Source organism: Saccopteryx bilineata, chromosome 7, assembly GCF_036850765.1.
Source record: "Saccopteryx bilineata isolate mSacBil1 chromosome 7, mSacBil1_pri_phased_curated, whole genome shotgun sequence".
Taxonomy (NCBI): domain Eukaryota; kingdom Metazoa; phylum Chordata; class Mammalia; order Chiroptera; family Emballonuridae; genus Saccopteryx; species Saccopteryx bilineata.
The window spans coordinates 87,663,558-87,685,096 of NC_089496.1; the positions used below are offsets into that span (position 1 = coordinate 87,663,558).

General features: G+C 40.4%; 1 protein-coding gene across 3 annotated transcripts in view; it reads right to left on the reverse strand.

The window, feature by feature from the left end:
- The window catches only part of CHUK (component of inhibitor of nuclear factor kappa B kinase complex), a 40,217-nt gene that overhangs the window by 3,881 nt on the left and 14,797 nt on the right, over positions 1-21,539 (reverse strand). For 2 of the 3 annotated variants that reach the window (XM_066239147.1, XM_066239150.1), the window contains exons 10-19: positions 17,140-17,334; positions 16,111-16,213; positions 11,947-12,070; positions 11,393-11,544; positions 9,151-9,212; positions 7,618-7,727; positions 6,931-6,980; positions 2,984-3,080; positions 2,549-2,696; positions 1,496-1,632 (exon numbers count right to left, since the gene is read on the reverse strand). In XM_066239147.1, coding sequence (XP_066095244.1) covers positions 1,496-1,632; positions 2,549-2,696; positions 2,984-3,080; positions 6,931-6,980; positions 7,618-7,727; positions 9,151-9,212; positions 11,393-11,544; positions 11,947-12,070; positions 16,111-16,213; positions 17,140-17,334 — 1,178 coding nt within the window. The remainder of the gene's footprint in view (positions 1-1,495; positions 1,633-2,548; positions 2,697-2,983; positions 3,081-6,930; positions 6,981-7,617; positions 7,728-9,150; positions 9,213-11,392; positions 11,545-11,946; positions 12,071-16,110; positions 16,214-17,139; positions 17,335-21,539) is intronic. The other variant, XM_066239149.1, reaches the window with a different exon arrangement.

Here is a 21,539-nt window from a genome sequence, read left to right on the forward strand (position 1 = left end):
GGCCCTGGCTGGCTGGCTCGATTGATAAAGCCTCATCCTCGTGCACCAGATTTGACCCCTGGTCAGGACATGTACGAGAAGCAATCAATGAGTGCACAACTAAATGGAACAACTAAGTCAGGGGTAGTCAACCTTTTTATACCTACTGCCCACTTTTGTATCTCTGTTAGTAGTAAAATTTTCTAACCGCCCACTGGTTCCACAGTAATGGTGATTTATAAAGTAAGGAAGTAACTTTACTTTATAAAATTTATAAAGCAGGTCTGACCTGTGGTGGCACAGTGGATAAAGTGTCAACCTGGAAATGCTGAGGTCGCCGGTTCGAAACCCTGGGCTTGCCTGGTCAAGGCACATATGGGAGTTGATGCTTCCAGCTCCTCCCCCTATTCTCTCTCTCTGTCTCTCCTCTTTCTCTCTCTGTCTCTCCCTCTCCTCTCTAAAAAAATGAATAAATAAAAAAATTTTTTTAAAAATTTAAATTTATAAAGCAGAGTTACAGCAAGTTAAAGCATATAATAATAATTACTTATCAAGTGCTTTATGTCAGATTTCACTAAGTTTGGCAGAATAAATCTTTATAAAACAACTTACTATAGTTAAATCTATCTTTTTATTTATACTTTGGTTGCTCCACTACCGCCCATCATGAAAGCTGGAACACCCACTAGTGGGTGGTGGGGACCAGGTTGACTACCACTGATTAAGTAAAACTAGTTCATGCTTCTATCTCCCTTCCACCCTCAAATCAATGGAAAAATTATTTTTTTATTCTTTGTTTCCTTCTTTTCTAAATGAGAGGAGAGAGAGACTCCCGCATGCACCCCAACCAAGATCCACCTAGCAACCTCTGTCTGGGGCTGATGCTCTGCCCATCTGGGACTGATCTCACCAAGCTATTTTTAGCACCTGAGGCCAAGGCTCCATGGAGACATCCTCAGCACTCAAGGCTGATGTGCTCAAACCAATCAAGCCATGGCTATGGGAGGGAAAGACAGAGAGAGAGAAGGGGGAGAGGGAGGGGTGGAAAAGCGGATGGTTGCTTCCCCTATGTGCCCTGACCAGAAATCAAACCTGGGTCTTCCACATGCCGGGCTGACGCTATGAAAAAAAAATTTTTTTTTAAATCTTTTTAGATTTTTTTTTTTAATTTGTTGATTTTTAGAGAGAGGAGAGAAGAAGGGGAAGAGAGGGAAGCATCAACTCATAGTACATAGTAGCTTCCCGTATGTGCCTTGACCATGCAAGCCTGGGTTTTGACTCAGTGACTTCAGCATTCCAGGTCAACGCTTTACCCACTGTGTCACCACAGGTGAGGCCCTATGGAAAAATTGTTTAAAAATAAGTCAATTGCACAAGGTTATTACAAAGGCACAGTCAAGACTTAATCCTAATCTATAGGGCACCGAAGAGTATGCCTTAACCACTATTCTCTACTGTATCATTCCTATCACTGCTCAGGAAAACACAACTATCTATTGTTACAAAGTGAACCCACCCATCTTGAGGAGTTACCACGCATGACAGGGGATGTTCACGTTCTGCTGAGGTCGGGGGAAGCCATGCTGATGCCTGAGGGGTGGTCACTGCACCTTCTAGACTGGATCCTACAAGGGACCGAGCCGAACTCTGTGTCTGAGAAAAAATAAAAGTAAGACTACAGGCAAGCATCTCCACTGATTTATACAATTGCCTACCATATTCCTAAGACTTGCATTTCTATTACAACTTACATGCACAACCAGAGCATTTCTGCAGAAAACTATCCCTAGGCCCTTTCTTCACTGGCTAAAACCAAATGTACCTACCCATCTATTTCCATTTTAGTTGGAGGGAAAAACCATTTGAAAAGGTTTTTATTAACTAGTCTGGCATATCTATCCCCAAATCAAGTTTGGATATCACAGTGGTCTAGGGTTAGGAGGAGTATAAAAAAAGGAGACTGGAAAGGAAAGATAATGAAGGGTGATCGTGAAGTCCTGCATCTGAACTGCTAATCAGACACCAAGCAAAGAACACGAGCATCAACCCAACACTAAATATGCACGTCTTTAAGAGGACCGAGATCATGCGACAAACATCCCTTTTTCAGGGAAAAACAGAAAATCAATGCCACGTTAAATAATTCATTAAAAGTTACTTACACAGCCCTGGCTGGTTGGCTCAGTGGTAGAGCATCGGCCTGGCGTGCAGAAGTCCCAGGTTCGATTCCCGGCCAGGGCACACAGGAGAAGTGCCCATCTGCTTCTCTACCCCTCCCCCTCTCCTTCCTCTCTGTCTCTCTCTTCCCCTCCTGCAGCCAAGGCTCCATTGGAGCAAAGATGGCCCGGGTGCTGGGGATGGCTCTGTGGCCTCTGCCTCAGGCGCTAGAGTGGCTCTGGTCGCGGCAGAGCGATGCCCCGGAGGGGTAGAGCATCGCCCCCTGGTGGGCAGAGCGTCGCCCCCTGGTGGGCGTGCCGGGTGGATCCCGGTCGGGCGCATGCGGGAGTCTGTCTGACTGTCTCTCCCCGTTTCCAGCTTCAGGAAAAAAAAAAAAAAAAAAGTTACTTACACAGGCAATTTTAAGGAGATGCCATATTTCTTTCTGCCTCTTTCCCTGCATAAACATGACAGTACTGTCAGCTTCTTTGATGTTACTGAGGGCGATTTCCACCTTGGGCAGTAGATCAATAATCTTCTGCTTACAGCCCAACAACTTGCTGGAGAGATGAAATCAGCATCAGACACTTACACATTGCCAACTTGTACACTTTCCTCCCAAACCCAGGTGGAGAAATAAACCATAGCCAGTCAGGTTTACTGACTGAGCTCCAAAGCAATGCACAAAACTAGGACACCTGAATGCACACGGCTGTGGTCAAGCTACCCAAGGTACTGCTAGAACTCTTCCTGGTCTAGCATATTTACCAAAAAGGGGTATTACACTTTGAAGGGAAGATGATAGAAATACTTTGGCTTGTCAAAGGAGATAAACTGACTTTTTTACCTCAGATGACCAAACAGCTCCTTCAGAACCCGGTCCTGACTCTGCACAGTATGCACAATGATCTTCACCATCTCCGTGCTGTCACTGTAGGAGTGATCTGTAAAAGATCTCGGTCAGTAGGTAAAACCTGTCTCCTGCATGAACATGTCAGCCTCCTAACAAAAGATTCCTAAAAATCTATAACTAGTTTTAATTAATAACATCCTATTTATTTATTTATTGTGTGTGTGTGTGTGTGTGTGAGAGAGAGAGAGAGAGAGAGAGAGAGAGAGAGAGAGGGAGGGAGGGAGGGAGGGAGGGGCAAGGAGAGAAAGAGGCAGGAACATTGAGCTGCTCCTGTGCCCTGACTAGGAAATTGAACCAGGAACCTCTGCACTCCAGACAATGCTCCAACCAAACGAGCTATCCAGCAGTCATTCTTTTACATAAAAATGATGTTCCATTAAAGAAGTCAGTCTATAAGCAATGTAAACAATCGCTGAAGTGGTTTTCCTTTAAGACACCCATCCTATTTCAGTACATAACAGAAGCACTTATGAGTACTCCCATTTCATCACACAGAAAATAAATATATATGTATTTTTTTGTGTGTGACAGAGACGGAGAGACAGAGAGAAGGACAGACAGATTACTTTCTTCTTGAAACTGCCCTGTTCCTATCATATCATTCCCTCTACATATTCTGGCATTTCTCAATCTTCTTTGAAGGCTTCTCTGCTTCTAGCCATTTCTTAAATGTTGGTATTCCCTAGGATTCTATCCATCTTTGGCTTTCTTAGTCAATCTACTTTTTCAGGATGATCACTTTATTCCTATGGCTAAGTACTCTCAAAATAGCTAAAGATCACCTGGCCTGTGGTGGCACAGTGGCTTTGGCACTGACCTGGAACAATGAGGTTGCCAGTTCGAAACCCTGGCTTGCCTGGTTAAGACACATACAACAAGGAACCAATGAACAGCCAGAGTAAAACAACTACTTCTCATTTCCACCCCCAACCCCATAAAATCAATAAAATATCTTAAAAAGAAGCTAAATATCTAGCCTCAGACTTCCTACTAAATCCATATGCATATGTATGTATGTATGTATGCATGTATTTTATATATTCATGCATATATATACAGCAAGTCCTCAAATAACATTGTTTTGTTCAACATCATTTTGTTCTAAAGTTGATAAGATGTCACAGGAACTTAACTTTTGTTTAAATCAGGCCCTGGCCGGTTGGCTCAGCGGTAGAGCGTCGGCCTGGTGTGCGGGGGACCCGGGTTCGATTCCCGGCCAGGGCACACAGGAGAAGCGCCCATTTGCTTCTCCACCCCCACCCCCTCCTTCCTCTCTGTCTCTCTCTTCCCCTCCCGCAGCCAAGGCTCCATTGGAGCAAAGATGGCCCGGGCGCTGGAGATGGCTCCTTGGCCTCTGCCCCAGGCACTAGAGTGGCTCTGGTCGCAGCAGAGCGACGCCCCGGAGGGGCAGAGCATTGCCCCCTGGTGGGCAGAGCGGTCGCCCCTGGTGGGCGTGCCAGGTGGATCCCGGTCGGGCGCATGTGGGAGTCTGTCTGACTGTCTCTCCCCGTTTCCAGCTTCAGAAAAATACAAAAATAAAAATAAAAATAAATCAAATAGCCTATGGTAAAATTAGTTTCATTATATGTTATTTCACTTCAAGTGACAGAACCTATTGATATCTAATAAATAATATTTAGGGCTTCCTGTACATACATACATATCTAATATTATTTATTAGATATCTCTACTTAAATGTATCACTGACACCATAACATCCACATGTACAGAAATGAACATATCTTTTCCATCCTTGTTTACTTCCTATTATGGCGAGTGGTCCTCCCATTGCCCAGCTGCCCTAATCAGAACCTCGAGAAGCATCTATGATCCCCTACCTCCATCTCCAGCCACCCATGTTCAGTCCATCAACCAACACTATCAACTCTTCCTCCTAAATCTCTGTCTTGCCCTTACCCTCCTCTTCACCACACTGCCACAATTCAGGCTCTCTGCCTTAGCTATGATTGTTCTAACACCTCATCACTAATGCCTCTGTCTCTAGCCTAGCTACAGTTACATCCATTATCCACATGCTATCAGAGCAGTATTTCTAAAATGCTAATATGATCATGCTATTCCCATGTAAAACTTCCTAGGGTTCCTCTTTGCCATAAGGATGAAATCCAAACCCGTTACCATGACATACCAGATCCTTTATGATCCAGGCACATCTTTCTCCTCCTGAAACTACAATCCAGTCATACTGCATCTCTTCAAACGTACTAAGTGCTACACACGCATGTCTTTGCTTGTTAGACTAGTACATCAAGAGCCCACCTCCTTTCACTTAGCTATGACCGATCCTTTAGGGCTCATACATCTCAGATGTCCTCTCCTAATGGACATCTCTAACCACCCCTCACATCCAGTCAGGGTTAGGTGCCTACCTTCTATGTTCCTCAAAAGTGTCTGCAGAAATAAACTGAACAAACTCCTCTATAATAAACACTAGGTAAAGGAAACCATGTTATTTGTTATATACAATTTCATGGCTATATATACATGTGTTTGTAAATTTTAAAGTATAAAACATTTTTTTTTTTTTACAATTTAAATATATAAAACATGAGGGCACAGACTTCACCTTTTATTTTTTCTATAACCCTTCCAAACAAATCAATTTTTAACTGAAGGATAGAATCTCGCAGGTACAAAATACTTTATAGTTTCTAAAGCATTTTCATAAACATCTTAAAAATACAATACCACACACACCCACTGAATTTCCCATTTTGCAGAAAAGGGAAAGAGATGGAGAAATTAGGTAATTTGTCCAAAACCACCTGGTCAATAAAATGCCCAATCTAGAAATCAACGCTTCCAATTCCCAATCCAGTGCTCTTTACAGCAGCCCGTGCTCTGTATTCAGTGGATGTTCAAAAGGAAGTGTTTTGCCAATGAAATAAGCCATCAGTGACCAGGTGCATATGAAGCATCATTTGCAAAAAAAAATGCTTTGGCCTAGCACGTGGGCCTTCCCTGTGACCATTCCACATCTGAACCCACAACATCAACTTCCTTGCAACCTCTCTAATCTTAACAGAACTCAATCCCCACCCCATTTTTCCACACGTTTTCTTGCCTCCTTGTTCCCTTCTTTGGGACCTTTATTTCTTTTTCATTCATTTCTTTTACTTCTCTTTAAAATTTTTTCCATCTCAATATATTTTTAAGACAGAGAGAGAGGGACAGACAGGAAAGGAGATGAGAAACATCTACTCATAGCTGTATCACTTTAGTTGTTCATTGATTGCTTTCTCATTATGTGCCTTTACTAGAGGGCTCCAGCTGAGTCAGTGACCCCTTGCTCAAGCCAGCAACCTTGATTTTCAAGCCAGCAACCATGGGGTCATGTTTATGATTCCACACTCAAGCCAGTGACCCTGTGATCAAGCTGGTGAGCCTGTACTCAAGCCAATGACCTCAGGGTTTCAAACCTGGGTCCTCAGTGTCCCAGGATGATGCTCTATCCTGCGCCACCCCCTGGTCAGGCCCATCTCAATTTTCTTGTAACTTTGCCTAACTAATCTCTTATCTTCTCATAAACTAAAATCTATTGCACCAAACACCTCAATGGAAATACCAAAACTGGAATTTATTCTGATGCTTGTTTAAAATCCAGTCCCCAGATGTCCTGGCTGGATAGCTCAGTTGGTTAGAGCATCATCCCAAAACGCAAAGGTTGATGGTTTGATCCCCAGTCAGGACACATACAGGAGCAGATTGATGTTTCTGTCTCCTCTCCCTCTCTCCCTTCCTCTCTCTTCCTCTCTCAAATCAATATAAACATTTTAAAAAAGAAATCCAGTCCCCAGAATCGGTTAGGACAGGGATGGTTTCCTAAAATGCCTTTGTGTACTGTGGTGACAGTGTCTTACCTGAAGGTCTGTGCTTTAACTGCTTATATAGATCAATGGCACGCTGTTCCCTATAAAAGACAAAACATGCTTCTATGTGAAGATAATCGAATGACTCTAATAATCTACAACTTGAAATGAACAATATCATTTGAAGAGACTAATGACCCATTTAAAGCTAGTATGTATCGCCAACAAACATTTTATAGAGAATTTCATTAGGTAATAAGCAAGACCTTAACATACAAAATTTAACATACTTCTTATCTGCTGTGATCTAACTTACCACATATCTGATCCTTGTACCAGAAACACATACATGAACAAAAATTATGGCCTATGATTAGAAAAAAAACCCCTGAAGTTTCTGATTCAAACATTTAGGAAGTTAACCTCATTTACGGCATTTAATAGACAATACCTTGGGCCAAAAATACGGTAAGTAGAAAAATAGTTTGTAACTTAGAGCACTTAAATAATTCTTAACACTCACATGAAGAGATTCTTTGATTAACACAGAAAAGATCAATCCAAAAAGTTAGTTCTAAAAAATCTGGTGACTAAGACTTTCTTTTTAAATATGATGCCAATATATTTGGGGAAAGGAGAACTATAGAAAATAACTACATATAGACTTAATTTGCCAGATGTACACAGAAAGCTCTGCTACAAAACAGATATCAAATGATGACATGGGAATGTCCTTACAGAGATTCCATCAAGTCTCCCTGACGTCTTCCATAAGGGCTTTTCTGTAGCTCCATGATCTCAGTGTGCAGGCACATGATCTGATCCTCCAGGTATCCAATGACACCTACCTACAATAGGATGGAACGTAAAATAAATGACCAGCTCACCACCACACAACACAGAAAAACATTCACACAAAGGCTGACTTGCTGCTGCAGGAGAACCACAGGATTTAATATGAAACACTGATTCTGTTCAAGCCTTTTTATCTCTCAGATCCTGATAATCTTTCACATGAGAACATACTTATTCCTATGCTTCTCACTTTTCCCTCCTGACAACAGTAAACTATTAGCACTTTCTTTCTTCTCCTAAGAAGCAGATATGTGTCACTAACAAGACGAAGAAAAAATGGCCATCAAACTCACTGCATCTCAGCTTGATGGGTTTCACTGCCTCTCCTTCAGAGTGCCTTGAAACCAGGATGCAGAAAGACAAAGACTCTGGATGTCCCACCCCAGCATACCACTGCCTCTCCTTCAGAGTGCCTTGAAACCAGGATGCAGACAGACAAAGACTCTGGATGTCCCACCCCAGGGTACCACTGCCTCTCCTTCAGAGTGCCTTGAAACCAGGATGCAGACAGACAAAGACTCTGGATGTCCCACCCCAGGGTACCACTGCCTCTCCAGCGTTCTCAGGGTAAATTTTGGGACCAAGGACAGCAACAATTTAGTGGGACCATGGACAGATGTAAAAAAAGAATCTGTTACCTAGAGAATCTATACCTAGTGTGACAATATTGTTTGTCCAAACCTGCATAATTTTGAAAGTGAAAGAAAGTACTATTGATAATTATAGCAAGACAGGTATAAAGGGACTGTCCTATGTAAACCAGGATGTGCAGTCACCCCGTCTAAACCAGTCATAAAAATAGCAGTGATAATTACCATTTAATCTGCATAACCTTACTAGAAGAGGTATAGTTTCCATAATATAATATGGAAACTGAAGCTCATTGAGACTTTAGTCTCATTTGCCCAATTCCCTTATTTTTATCCATTGTGGTACTTTCCTCTCTACACAAAACATCCATTAGATCAGGGGTCCCCAAACTTTTTACACAGGGGGCCAGTTCACTGTCCCTCAGACCGTTGGAGGGCCAGACTATAAAAAAAACTATGAACAAATCCCTATGCACACTGCACATATTTTAAAGTATAAAAACAAAACGGGAACAAATACAATATTTAAAATAAAGAACAAGTAAATTTAAATCAACAAACTGACCAGTATTTCAATGGGAACTATGCTCCTCTCACTGACCACCAATGAAAGAGGTGCCTCTTCTGGAAGTGCGGTGGGGGCCGGATAAATGGCCTCAGGGAGCCGCATGTGGCCCGTGGGGCCGTAGTTTGGGGACCCCTGCATTAGATATTTGTATGATATTCAGGCTGTCATGAAAAATACTCTACATACCAAAACCAAAGAAAGTTTCTAAGGGAGACCTTAAGAATAAACAAACACATATAATGAGCTTAGTGATTTTACCTCAGCATAGTGGATGGCCTTTTCTTCCATTTCCTTCCATGCTTTTAACATTTTTTCTGAGGCTAAAAACAAACAAAAAAAGTCTTAATTGGTTATTTCAAAAGCAGCCATAGCTTAATTATTGAGCTACCCACCTCCCTGCCATATCAGCATCAAAAAATGGTGTTATGGGTTGAGCTGACCCCTTAAAAGTTACGTTGAAGACCTAACTCAGTACATCAGAATGCACCCTTATTTGGAAATACGGTCAGTGTGGACAGTAGGCTAAATTAAGATGAGGTCAATCTGGAGTAGGTGGATCCTTCATCCAGTATGACTAGTGTCCTTAAAAGAAGAGAAGATGCAGACGTATGAAGAGAGAGCTCCATTTGACAAAAGAGGTAGAAACTAAAGTGCCACAGCTGTAAGCCAAGGAATGCCAAGGACTGCAGACAAACCATCCAGAAGCCAGGAAGAGGCAAGGAAGGACTCCTCCCCACAGGTCTCAGAAGGATCATGGCTTTGCCAACACCTTGATTTTACATTTAGCTTCTGGAACTGAGATGATAAAGGTTTTTGTTTTAAGCCACCCTGTCTATATTAATTTGTTATGGCAGCCCTAGGACACTAATATAGATGGCTTCCTAAAAAGAAAACTCTTTCTCCCCTCCACACGCCACCCTATGAAATCTTATTTAATCATCTGTATACAGAAACTCGTTTCCTTCACAAGTGAGACCATGTATACAAACATTTCTTTCTTTGCTTTCTTCCTCAACTTAAAACATCACTGCTATGAAAGATCCAAGTGATCTTTTAGTATCAGCACACACAGGTCTACCTCATTTTTTTAAAAGCTGTATAAGATACACAACTGACAAATCAAAGATAATTTGATAAGCCTGACCAGGTGGTGGTACAGTGGAGAAGAGTGTTGATCCAGGACACTGAGGACCCAGATTCAAAACCCCGAGGTCGGCGGCTTGAGTGCATGCTCATCAGCTAGAGTGTGGGTTGCCAGATTGAGTGTGGGATCATAGCCATGACCCCATGGTCACCCCATGGTCACTGGCTTGAAGCCCAGGGTCACTGGCTCAGCTGGAGCCCCCTGATAAAGGGACATGTGAGAAAGTAATTAACAACCGAAATGCCACAACTACTAGTTGATGTTTCTCATCTCTCTCCCTTCCTGTCTGTCTGTTCTGGAGAATTTCCTCAATCTGTTGGGATTTTCCTTCCTGGCAACTGTCATCAGTTTGGCTCAAATAAACTCATAAAAATCTTAAAAAATAATAATTATTATAATGTTTTGCCATTACGAGCATTCACTAGAATGCCCATAATACACAACTAGAAAAAAAACATCAATCATAATCAGCTCTAGTGGGTAAACTTATTCATACCACTGGACACTGCTGATCATTTATTCTAAGATACACATATCTTGTTCAAGACAAATATACAAACGGGATCTATTTCACAAAAAAAGCATTTGCTTCAATAGAAAAAAAGAACAGAAATACTGATGGTGACTTCTTTGGTTTATCATTTGTGTTAACCCTGCTCTTTACATTTCCTTAGTATATCTGAAGGGAGATAAACTGCAAGTCAAATACTAAAAAATTAAGGACTGTGTGCAATCAAAAAGTGGGACTACACAGTAGGTGGTTAGGGAAATCAACCCAGAATTATTTGTGTTATTATTTACAGAAAGATAAGTAGTTTAGGATTTCCCTGGCTAAGAAGTCACCCCAATATACATTTTGTATCTATTTTTTTTATATGTAGCTTAAAAATCACAAATTCTAAAACACTTCTGTATTTTTCTGGAGCTAAACAACTTTAGTCCAATTGTGGGGCTGGGAGTAACCCTTTAAAGTTGCTCAACCAAAGGTTAAAAAAAAAAAGCTAACATTCAAACTAAACATGGTTGACGATGATCTGAGGTCTCAACAACTGGCTATGAGGCAGGAAGGCAAAATAGTAGATGGCTTCAAAAGACTAGACACTACTTTCTTTTTTTTTTTTTTTTTTTATTTATTCATTTTTAGAGAGGGAGAGAGACAGAGGAAGGAGAGAGAGACGGGGGGGGGGGGGGTGCGGGGGGAGGAGCTGGAAGCATCAACTCCCATATGTGCCTTGACCAGGTAAGCCCAGGGTTTCGAACTGGCGACCTCAGCATTTCCAGGTCGACGCTTTATCCACTGCGCCACCACAGGTCAGGTGACTAGACACTACTTTCAACACATTACCCGAAACTTACATATCCCGTAGGTCATCTGCTCACTGTATCTTTCCAAGTCAAGCTGAATGCTTTTGTGAAAAAACTCCAGTTTAGCTTTCAGTTGCTGAGATGCTGAGATCAAAGCATTCTTCATTTTTGTCAAGTTAGTATTATATCTAAGAAGACTTAACCTAAACCATAGCAAAAAAAAAAAAAAAGAGAAATATTAGCATTTCATAAACATTGGACAAAAGTGGAAAAACTTAAGTTGCCATAAGCCCAAAGCCTAAGTTTTTATTATCAATCTATGAGAAATAGTTGATCTCTAGGATATGGTCTTTCAAAGACTTTCTGCCTAGGATAACATAATTTTGTTCATACTGGGATGTTCTGCTCAGGAACTACTCTCACATCACTGAGACTGGACGGTTTCAGACCATTAGTAAGAATTCTACAAGTCTGATCAGAATATTACATTTCAGATTGTCCCAATATTTCAGTACTGCATGGAACATTGATTAGTGAAAACTGGCAAGATTAATTCTTGAACATTCCCGGGTACGACGCTGCTCTTACACACAGAGTCTGCTTACATTGCAGCTCGCTGTCCCTGGAAGAGCCTGCTGTAGTCTTCTTTCAGCCCCGATACATAGTGCACTGCTTCAGCCCATACTTTACGCAGCTGTATAATGGGAAGCTGTATTTTGCTGTCCCGTACTATATGTAAGAACATGGGGAAAAGATAAGAGTTACTTTTTAAGATTTTCTTTTTTTTTTTCTTCAGAGACAGAGTCAGAGAGAGGGATAGATAGAGACAGATGGGAATGGAGAGAGATGAGAAGCATCAATCATTAGTTTTTCGTTGCGACCTTAGTTGTTCATTGATTGCTTTCTCATATGTGCCTTGACCGCAGGTCTTCAGCAGACCGAGTGACCCCCTTGCTCGAGCCAGCAACCTTAGGTCTAAGCTGGTGAGCTTTGGTCAAACGAGATGAGCCCGCGCTCAAGCTGGCGATGTCGGGGCTTGAACCTGGGTCCTCCGCATCCCAGTCCGACGCTCTATCCGCTGCACCACTGCCGGGTCAGGCCTTTTTAAGATTTTCACATTCATTAAACATTCTTTGTGATTTCTGGTCCTTACAAATATGATTCCCATAGATGCCAGAAAGAACCACTTGTTACTGTTGCATTCAGTTCAGTATACATTTACCGAGCACCTACAATACATAAGCTCTGCTCCAGACCCAACGGGAAATAAAAAGGAGTAAGACATAATCACTACATAATCACAAGCCTATGGTTATTCCTATATCTTTTTTTCTTGCTTTCCTCCAACTTAGAATATTGTTTTTTCTCTAATTAATATAAATTCTTTATTTCTTTCAAATTTTAAATCAAGGCCTATCTCTTCCACAATCTGCCATGGTCTTTCCTGCCTCTGAATAATAAATTTTATCTCCTGTACTACCAACCCAGTGTCAGAAAAACACACAGGGTCAACAGCAGCTTAATAAGACATGCTTTATTCAATTCCAGACTTACAAAGTTACCTATTTATGATTCTCTTGCTCTATCTTTGGTAAAGAAAATGTTAGTTTTTAAAATCATGGCAGGTGTGTATGTTAAGTTCAATAAAATACCATTTTAATGTTAGGAAATTATGTAGAATGCTCTTCAAAAATGAAAAAGTGTCATCCTGTACTTTAAGAAGGAAATTATAGTTATTCCTTTCCAATAAAAACCTTCAGAGAAAGGTTGTTACACTAGGGTTCATAATGAGAAAACATTATCTGAGGCAGACTTCAAAAATATGAAGTTATGCCTGACCTGTGGTGGCGCAGTGGATAAAGCATTGACTTGGAACGCTGAGGTCGCCAGTTCAAAACCCTGTGCTTGCCTGGTCAAGGCACATATGGGAGTTGATGCTTCCTGCTCCTACCCCCTTTCTCTCTCTCTCTCTCTCTCTCTCACTCTCTCCTGTCTCTCTAAAAATGAATAAAATCTAAAAATTAAAAAAATATATATAGTTACATATCTAGAGCCTAACCAGTGGTGGTGCAATGGATAGAGCACTGACCAGAGACGCTGAGGTACGAGGTTCCAAACCCCGAGGTAACAAGCCTGAGTGCAGGCTTACCAGCTTGAGTGCAGGATCACTGAAATGATCTTATGGTCGCTGGTTTGAGCCCAAAGGTCGCTGGCTTCAGCAAGGGTCTCTGGCCAGCTTGGGCTCCCCAGTCTAAAAGCATGTATGAGAAGCAATCAATGAACAACTAAAGTGATGTAGCTGTGAGTTGACACTCCTCATCTCTTTTACTCTCTCTCTCTCTCTAAAAAATAAAGTTGTATCTAGAAAAATTTTTGCCTCCCCTAATAATTATTAATAGCCTCAACCTTTCTGCTTATATACCCACACTTACTCCTGAGGCTTCCTACAATAGACAAAACAAAAAACTAAGCACTTTTTTAAAAAGTCAAGGGCCTGATCAGGTAGTGGCACAGTTGATAGAGCATTGGTCTGGGATGCTGCAGACCCAGGTTCAAAACCCGGAGGTTGCCTGCTTGAGCATGGGTTCATTTGGCTTGAGCATGGGATCATAAACACGACCCCACGGTCGCTGGTTTGAGCCCAAAGGTCACTGCCTTGAGCAAGGGGTCACTAGCTCTGCTGGAGCCCCCCAGTCAAGGTACATATGAGAAAGCAATCACTGAACAACCAAGGCGCTGCAACAAGAACTGCTGCTTCTCATCTCTCTCCCTTCCTCTCTGTCCTTATCTGTCCCTCTCTCTCTTGCTTAAAAAAAAAAAAGTCGAGGAAGGAAGCCTAACCAAAATAAGTAAACACACGCTGAAAAGTTACTTGTGAAAGGGCCTAAAAAATGATACCCCAGCAGCAAGAAGTACACGTAGTGTCCAAATCTTGGTTTCTAATACTGTTCCAGTACCTGAACTAAGAATGGGGCAGGAAAGCATGTATGAGAAGGACTGGGGCAGGAAAGAGATAACAAAGGCCTTGAGCACAACCTAATACCAGGAAGTAAGAAAGTGATAAAAAAAAAACCCAAAACAAACAACCTTCTTTGATGGGGCAAGTAAAAGAGGCATAGGAAGCCAACTAAAAGAGCTCCAAATGGCCAAAGCTGCAACAATTTGAACAAAATAAACAACTTAGAATTGGATTATAACTCAAAGTATAAAATAAATATCCATGAATCTATATTGGTATAATAAATTAATTAAATTAATTAACAAAGAGAAATCTCATGTGCAGAAGAATGCCAAATAAATTATGTAGATATTCTATCCTAAAGGATGGGCAGCTTAACTTCCCACTTCTTAAGTGTGGGTTCTGCCTAGTGACTTCTTTCCAAAGAGCACAGTATTGAAGGGGGGTGGGAAGACTAAAGTTCAAGTGGAGAAACCTGACAAACACTACTTTAGCCAAGTGATCAAGGTCCACACCAACAGTCACACATCATGTTGACAGTAGGTACCCTTTATATAATGTGATAAAAATGGCAATTCTGTGATCTTTCAAAAACACATAATCCTAGTCTAATAATGAGAGAAAAATATCAGACAAATTGCAACAGAGGGTCAGTCTACAAAATACTTGACCAGTAGTACTCCTCAAAACTGTCAAAGTAATCAAACACAAGGGCAGTCTGAGAAACTGTTACAGCCAAGAGTAGCCTAAGAGACATGACAACTAACTGTGATACGGTATCCTGGAACAGAAAAAGGACACCAGATAAAAACTAAGGAAATCTGAATAAAGTATAGACTTTAGTTAACAATATTGATTCATTTATTGTAACAAAATGTACTATAGTAATGTTAAGATGTTCAAAACAGGGAGAACTGTGTGAGGGAGAGGGATAACATGAGAGCTCTGTACCACTATCTGCTCATTTTTTTCCCTATAAATTTGTCTTAAAAAAACTAGTAAGACAGAGGCAGGATCAAAGGATCCAGAAGGAAAGCAGACAGAGGAAAAGGGGATGATAGGCTGATAGGATGGGATGAGAGCAGAAAAGCAAATCCTGGAGGGGAAGGGGAAGGGCATTACAGGGAGGGGGATGGGGGGTGTACTGGGGAACACAGGGGAGGGGAGGATGAATTCGGGGGGACACTAGAATCTATGTAAACACAATAAATTAATAAAAAAGTAAAGACAATGAAGTCAAAACAAGAAGCATAAATTTTATAAAACATGCCATAGAAAGAAAACGTAACAGACTATTATAAAAAAAAACTAATAAAAAGATAACAGGAAATATTCAATAATTTTAGCCCTTATGTACAATTTGTTCTTGATTTGACAATTTTATGCTTGATTCTAGCTTGAGGTAGACAGAAATTGACCATTATCTTCTTCAAAAGAAAAGAATAATTCTCACAGGATAAATGAAAACATTTAAACAGTAAGCAGAATTCATAGTATAAACCCAAATACTTAAACACACTTTACTAATAAAAAAACTAAAAAAGTATGTTTAATGAATAATGGAGATTCATTCTTCTACCTGTGAGAGGCCTATCCTCAGGAAATTAAGTCTTCCCAAATGAGAATTCAGTGGGATTTAAAGCCTACCTTTTCACCTTCCAAACTACAGAAATTCATTTTTCACCCCAGGTAGTTAAGCTGACGTATGAGATACAGAACAAAACACCAAAGACCATTTCTATCAATCATGTTGAATCAAAATTACATTATTTCAGGTTTAAATCTCAGTCAGTAAATGGACTAGACTTACCAATATAATTTACACAGTCAGATAAACTTCTGGAAGCAAATGGTCCTTCATATACAGTCTTACTTTTATCAAACAAATAAACCATATAACTATCACATCCTCTCTGAAAAAGAAAGAAACAATTTTTAAAAAGATCCTTGAGAATCCTAGGTTCTCCAAGTACTTAAGTATCAGATTTCTGCCCATGAAATGCAAACTAACAAAGTCAATGTTCATCAGCATACATCTTACAGAGTTAAAGATCTAAACTCGTGTTTAGGAAAAATAAGTAACTTCAGTAAGGGTTCGGGTGACAAACAATGACCAGACCAAAGAGGACAAAGACAACACTACCCAGTAATCAAAAGAAATACAGGTGCACACTATGACAAAAACAGAAAACTACATGCAAAAACTTTGACACAAGAGATTACAGGTTTTATGGTCCATTTATATGAAATGTTCAGAACAGGGAAACATATAGATGTAGAAAGTAAATTAGTGATTGCCTGCGATGGCAGAATTGAGATTAATGGACATGAAAACTCTGAGACAGAAATGCTTTAAAATTGATTTATGGTGATGGCCATACAATTATGTAAATTTACTAAAACAAACAAAAAAAAACCCTGAATTATACACTTGAAAGGGATAAATTACCTAATATATTATATATAAAATATGTCTCAAAAAGTCAAATAAAATAAAAAAGGAGTCATGACCACAATCATATTTTACCATCCATCTATCTTCTCGTAGAATCTATGAGACCACTGGTCTAATTTCAAGATTCTAGGCTTCAAGTACATAAAGGGAAAAAGAGGAGAGAACTAGCACCAAAAAGAAAGTTATACCAAGTTCACAATAATACGTTTCACTTCTAACTTGTTCACCTCGCAAAGCAATCAGAGAAATGAGGATAAAACTAAAAGAGTAAGAGGGACATCACCCCGAAGGGATTCCAAATATGCATCCCAAAGTGCAGGGCACACAACCCCTCTCCTCAAACAGATTTCTAGTCTTCTTCTAGGTATATTAGAATTTTCTTACTATTCCATCGAGAACACATTGAGAGGCTGGTTTCCGAGGATCCAGAGAAATTCCTGTCTCTGAAAGAAGCTCCTGAGAAGCAGTATTTATGCCAGTTTCATGCTCAATACGAGACTGCAGTGAATGGAGACTTTCATCAGATGGTAACAGAAAAGAAATGATTTTTGCAGAAGTCATATTTAGGATGTGTACTATCTGTATAAGTAAGAAAAAAAGAGAAATAATTATTAACCATCTGCTATATAAAATATTAAGTGTTAGATACTAAAGGTATTATGAGTAAAAGGCATGATCTCTGTACTACACAAGGTTCAATCATTTTCCAAAGTGAAATCTCCTTCTATAATTATAAAATAACACCTGAAATCTCAAGAGTTTCCTTTTTTACTACAACAGATGTTAGTTCCATGGAATAAAGTTTCAAAGTTCTAGGGATGCACAAAAAAAACAATTTAAAATGGCAACATTTATTCTGAGAAACACATAGGAGACCTGGAAGAAAACATTTTCATTTATGAAACACTTTATAGGCTCTGGCCGGTAGGATTAGCAGTAAAGCATTGGCCCGGCATATGGAAGTTACAGGTTTAATTCCCAGTCAGGGCACACGGGAAAAGCAACCATCTGCTTCTCCACACACCTGCCCCCAGCTCCCTCTCTCTTCCCTTCCCACAGCCATGGCTTGAATGGTTCGAGCAAAGTTGGTCCAGGTGCTGAGGATGGCTCCATGGCCTCTGCCTCAGGCACTAAAATAGCTTGGCTGCTGTACAATGGAGCTACACCCAGCAGGACCATGCCCTGGTAGGGGGCTTGCTGGGTGGATTGCAGTCAGGGCACATGCGGGAGTTTGTCTCTGTGCCTCCCTGCCTCTCACTTAATTAAAAAAAAAAAAAGTGCTTTATAGATCTAACCACAGAGCTAAGTACTTTATGTTTAACATAACATACAATTAATTAGTTAAGTTATATTTAACATAACACTCTGTTAATTAGATATTCTAATCACCATTTTGGCAGGAAAAAACCAGAGCTCTGGCCTGACCTGAGGCACAGTGGATGGAGCATTGGACTGGGACGCGAAGAACCCAGGTTCAAAACCCTGAGGTCGCCAGCTTGAGCACGGGCTCATCTGGTTTGAGCAAGGTTCACCAGCTTGAGCCCAAGGTCGCTGGTTTGAGCAAGGGGTCACTTGGTCTGCTGTAGCCCCCCTCCCCAGTCAAGGCACATATGAGAAAGCAATCAATGAACAACTAAGATGCACAAAGAAAAATTGATGCTTCTCATCTCTCTCCCTTCCTGTCTGTCCCTATCTGTCTCTCTCTGTCTCAAAAACAAAAAACAGAGTTCTGTTGATAACTGGTAGAGCTTAGATCTGAGCTCCTATCTGTTTGACTACCTTACATTTATCTCAGGAAATAATCATGATAGAAGAGGTATGCCTCTCTTTAAATAAGAAGCATTGTTATCCTCATTTTTTCAGATAAGAAAACCAAATCCCAGAGCAGTGATCTGCCTAAGGGCCCAAAGTTAGATAAGAAAATAGTCTTATTTCTCTTACCTAAAGACACACTGAAAGCAGGGGTAGCTTAATACAGGATAACTGAGTGTGTAACTGGGTTAGGTGGGGCTCTGCCCAGGTAACCAAGGACAGCCAGGAGTTAGAGGTCAGTCTTCTGAACAAATAATTTTAAATCCTCTTTCTACTGTTCTTAGGTATGTTATACAAAATTACTAGCTATATTTCTCCAATGCCTTACTCTCACAGTGTACAGGAGTGGGTAAAAGTAGGTTAATAGTAATAGTAATAATAAATAACAATGATTAATAAAGAATTAACAATACAAGAATAAACTCTGTTTTGAGTACTCATAACTGTAAACCTTCCTTTGCCAATCCCTCTGTACTAATGATTAAAATTATCTCTGCTGGAAGTGCTTATTATAAAGGTAAAACATTAACTTTCCTTTAATATATAATAATCTTTTAAGTTTAAGAAAGGTGGGGGAAAAGAAGGGACTCTTCAAAGTTGACATAAATACACTTTACATATATGAAAATCCTAAGATAAACATTTGCTTTTATATAGGGTATATGTCAAACTAGGGTAAGGGACCATAGCATCCCACTACCAAAGCTGAGGCAGAAGGGGACCAAAAGAATGGGAAAGGAAATATAACTTCTAACTTTATCTTTTTGTTCACTAAAATATTTCATGAGTGCCTACTATGGTGTATATTAAGTGGATTGTGGTGACAGTGGGTATACAAATTGAGTAACTTATGATCCTTGCTCTCCATAGAATAATGCCAAAAAGAAGACAGTAAAAAACATTAAGAGAAATAAAGTACAAGGGAAAAAATGCAACAGGTGCTATAATAAAGTACTGTATAGATTCCAAGGGAGATAGTTTGGTAGGAAGAAAGGGATGCTTTATAAAAGAGGCACTACTTCAGCTAAGCTTTGAAAAGAAAGAAGAAGAGAAAAACTGAAAGAAGAAAGGTTCTTTTAGGCAAAAAACAAAGTAGGCAGAGAGCTATAAAGGGATGAGCGTAATCAGAGAATAAAATCATCCAGTTCAGATGTACCTAACACAATGTCCCCTGGGCCCAATATGAGATAGGGCTGTAAGTGTAGGATGAAATGAGACCAAGATAAATTTTGAATACCAATGTAAGGGTTTGGACTTTATTCTGTAAGCAAAAAGGAACCGTGGAAAATTTTCTAAGTTAAGAAACTGACAAGCTCTGAATTGTTAAAACATTTAAAAGATAAATCTGACAAAATAACTGAATATGCAGATTGAAGGAGAAGGAATATTCAGGAAGCCAAAGTTTCCAACCGAGGAAACTGGAAAGGCGATAGTGCAAGCAAGAAGCACAGGAGAATTTTGTGTTCTGTTTTAATAAATTAAGCTTCAGTGCCAGTGGGACCCGAGGGGAAGTGATATAGCAGTTATAAAAACTCTGCAGAGAAGTCATAACCGAGGAGAAAATTTTGGAGTTATATATATTCAGGTATAGTTGAAGTGAAACAACTGAAGAAATAGCCAAAGAAATGAAAGAAAAAGTGACATGGAAAAAGGAAGCCCAGAAGAGACTCTGAGGATATAGTTAGCGGCATGCAAGAAAGAGGAGACAAAGGAGGAATAATTACAGATTCCTGTTTCACCTTCTCTTCAATGGCAAGTTCAGTATATTAAAAAATTTTTCTGGCCCTGGCTGGTTGGCTCAGTGGTAGTGTCGGCCTGGCGTGCAGGAGTCCCGGGTTCGATTCCCGGCCAGGGCACACAGGAGAAGCGCTCATCTGCTTCTCCACCCCTCCCCCTCTTCTTCCTCTCTGTCTCTCTCTTCCCCTCCCGCAGCCAAGGCTCCATTGGAGCAAAGTTGGCCCAGGCGCTGAGGATGGCTCTATGGCCTCTGCCTCAGGCGCTAGAATGGCTCTGGATGCAACAGAGCGACGCCCCAGAAGGGCAGAGCATAGCCCCCTGGTGGGCATGCCAGGTGGATCCCGGTCGGGCACATGTGGAAGTCTGTCTGACTGCCTCCCCGTTTCCAGCTTCGGAAAAATGCAACAACAAAAAATTTTTTTTTCTACAAATTTAAAGTTTTTTATAATAATTAGTTGGAAAATATGCAATCAGACACTCTAAACTATTTTTTTAAAAGAAAAAGAAACATTTTAGTAAATGTTGTGGTTTGATTTTAAATGAAAATCAAATAAGACATCGTTCCCTCATTGACCAATACAGTAAATACCTTAGAAGAATGCCCTTCAATAACACCAAGCTATTTTGCAGTCCATGCTTCTGTGTCTATGATGTTCCCCCAACTACAAATCTTTCCTCTAGCCCATACCCCTCATTAACTTGCACTTATCCTTCAAAATTCAATCATATTATCATGTCTAGGAAGTATTCTTAAACTACTAAGAATAGTCCCATATGCATATCTTATTCTGGACAACCTTGAAATAACACTGACCCTTCACTGTATCTGAACTATAAATGAATAAATATTTGCCCAGATTCACATATAAGTAAACAGTGGTGTCACAAATTGAACTAAAGTCTATAGACCACAGGACACAAAGAGGACTCTTTCTCCACACTCTATGAAAAGCAGATGATTCACAGACACCTTCAAAGTAGAAATGATGTTACGAGTACCATGACAAGTCTGAAAAAAATCTGAGAAGAAAACAAAAATTTACTGGACCTGGCTGGCTGGCTCAATGGATAGAGCATCAGCCTGGCATGCAGATGTCCCAAGTTCAATTCCTGGTCAGGGCACACAAGAGAAACAACCATCTGCTTTCTCTCCCCCTCCCTCTTCCTCTTCTTTCTCTTTTCCCCTCTTGCAGTCAGAAGTTCGACTGGTTTGAGCATCAGCACCGGGTGCTGAG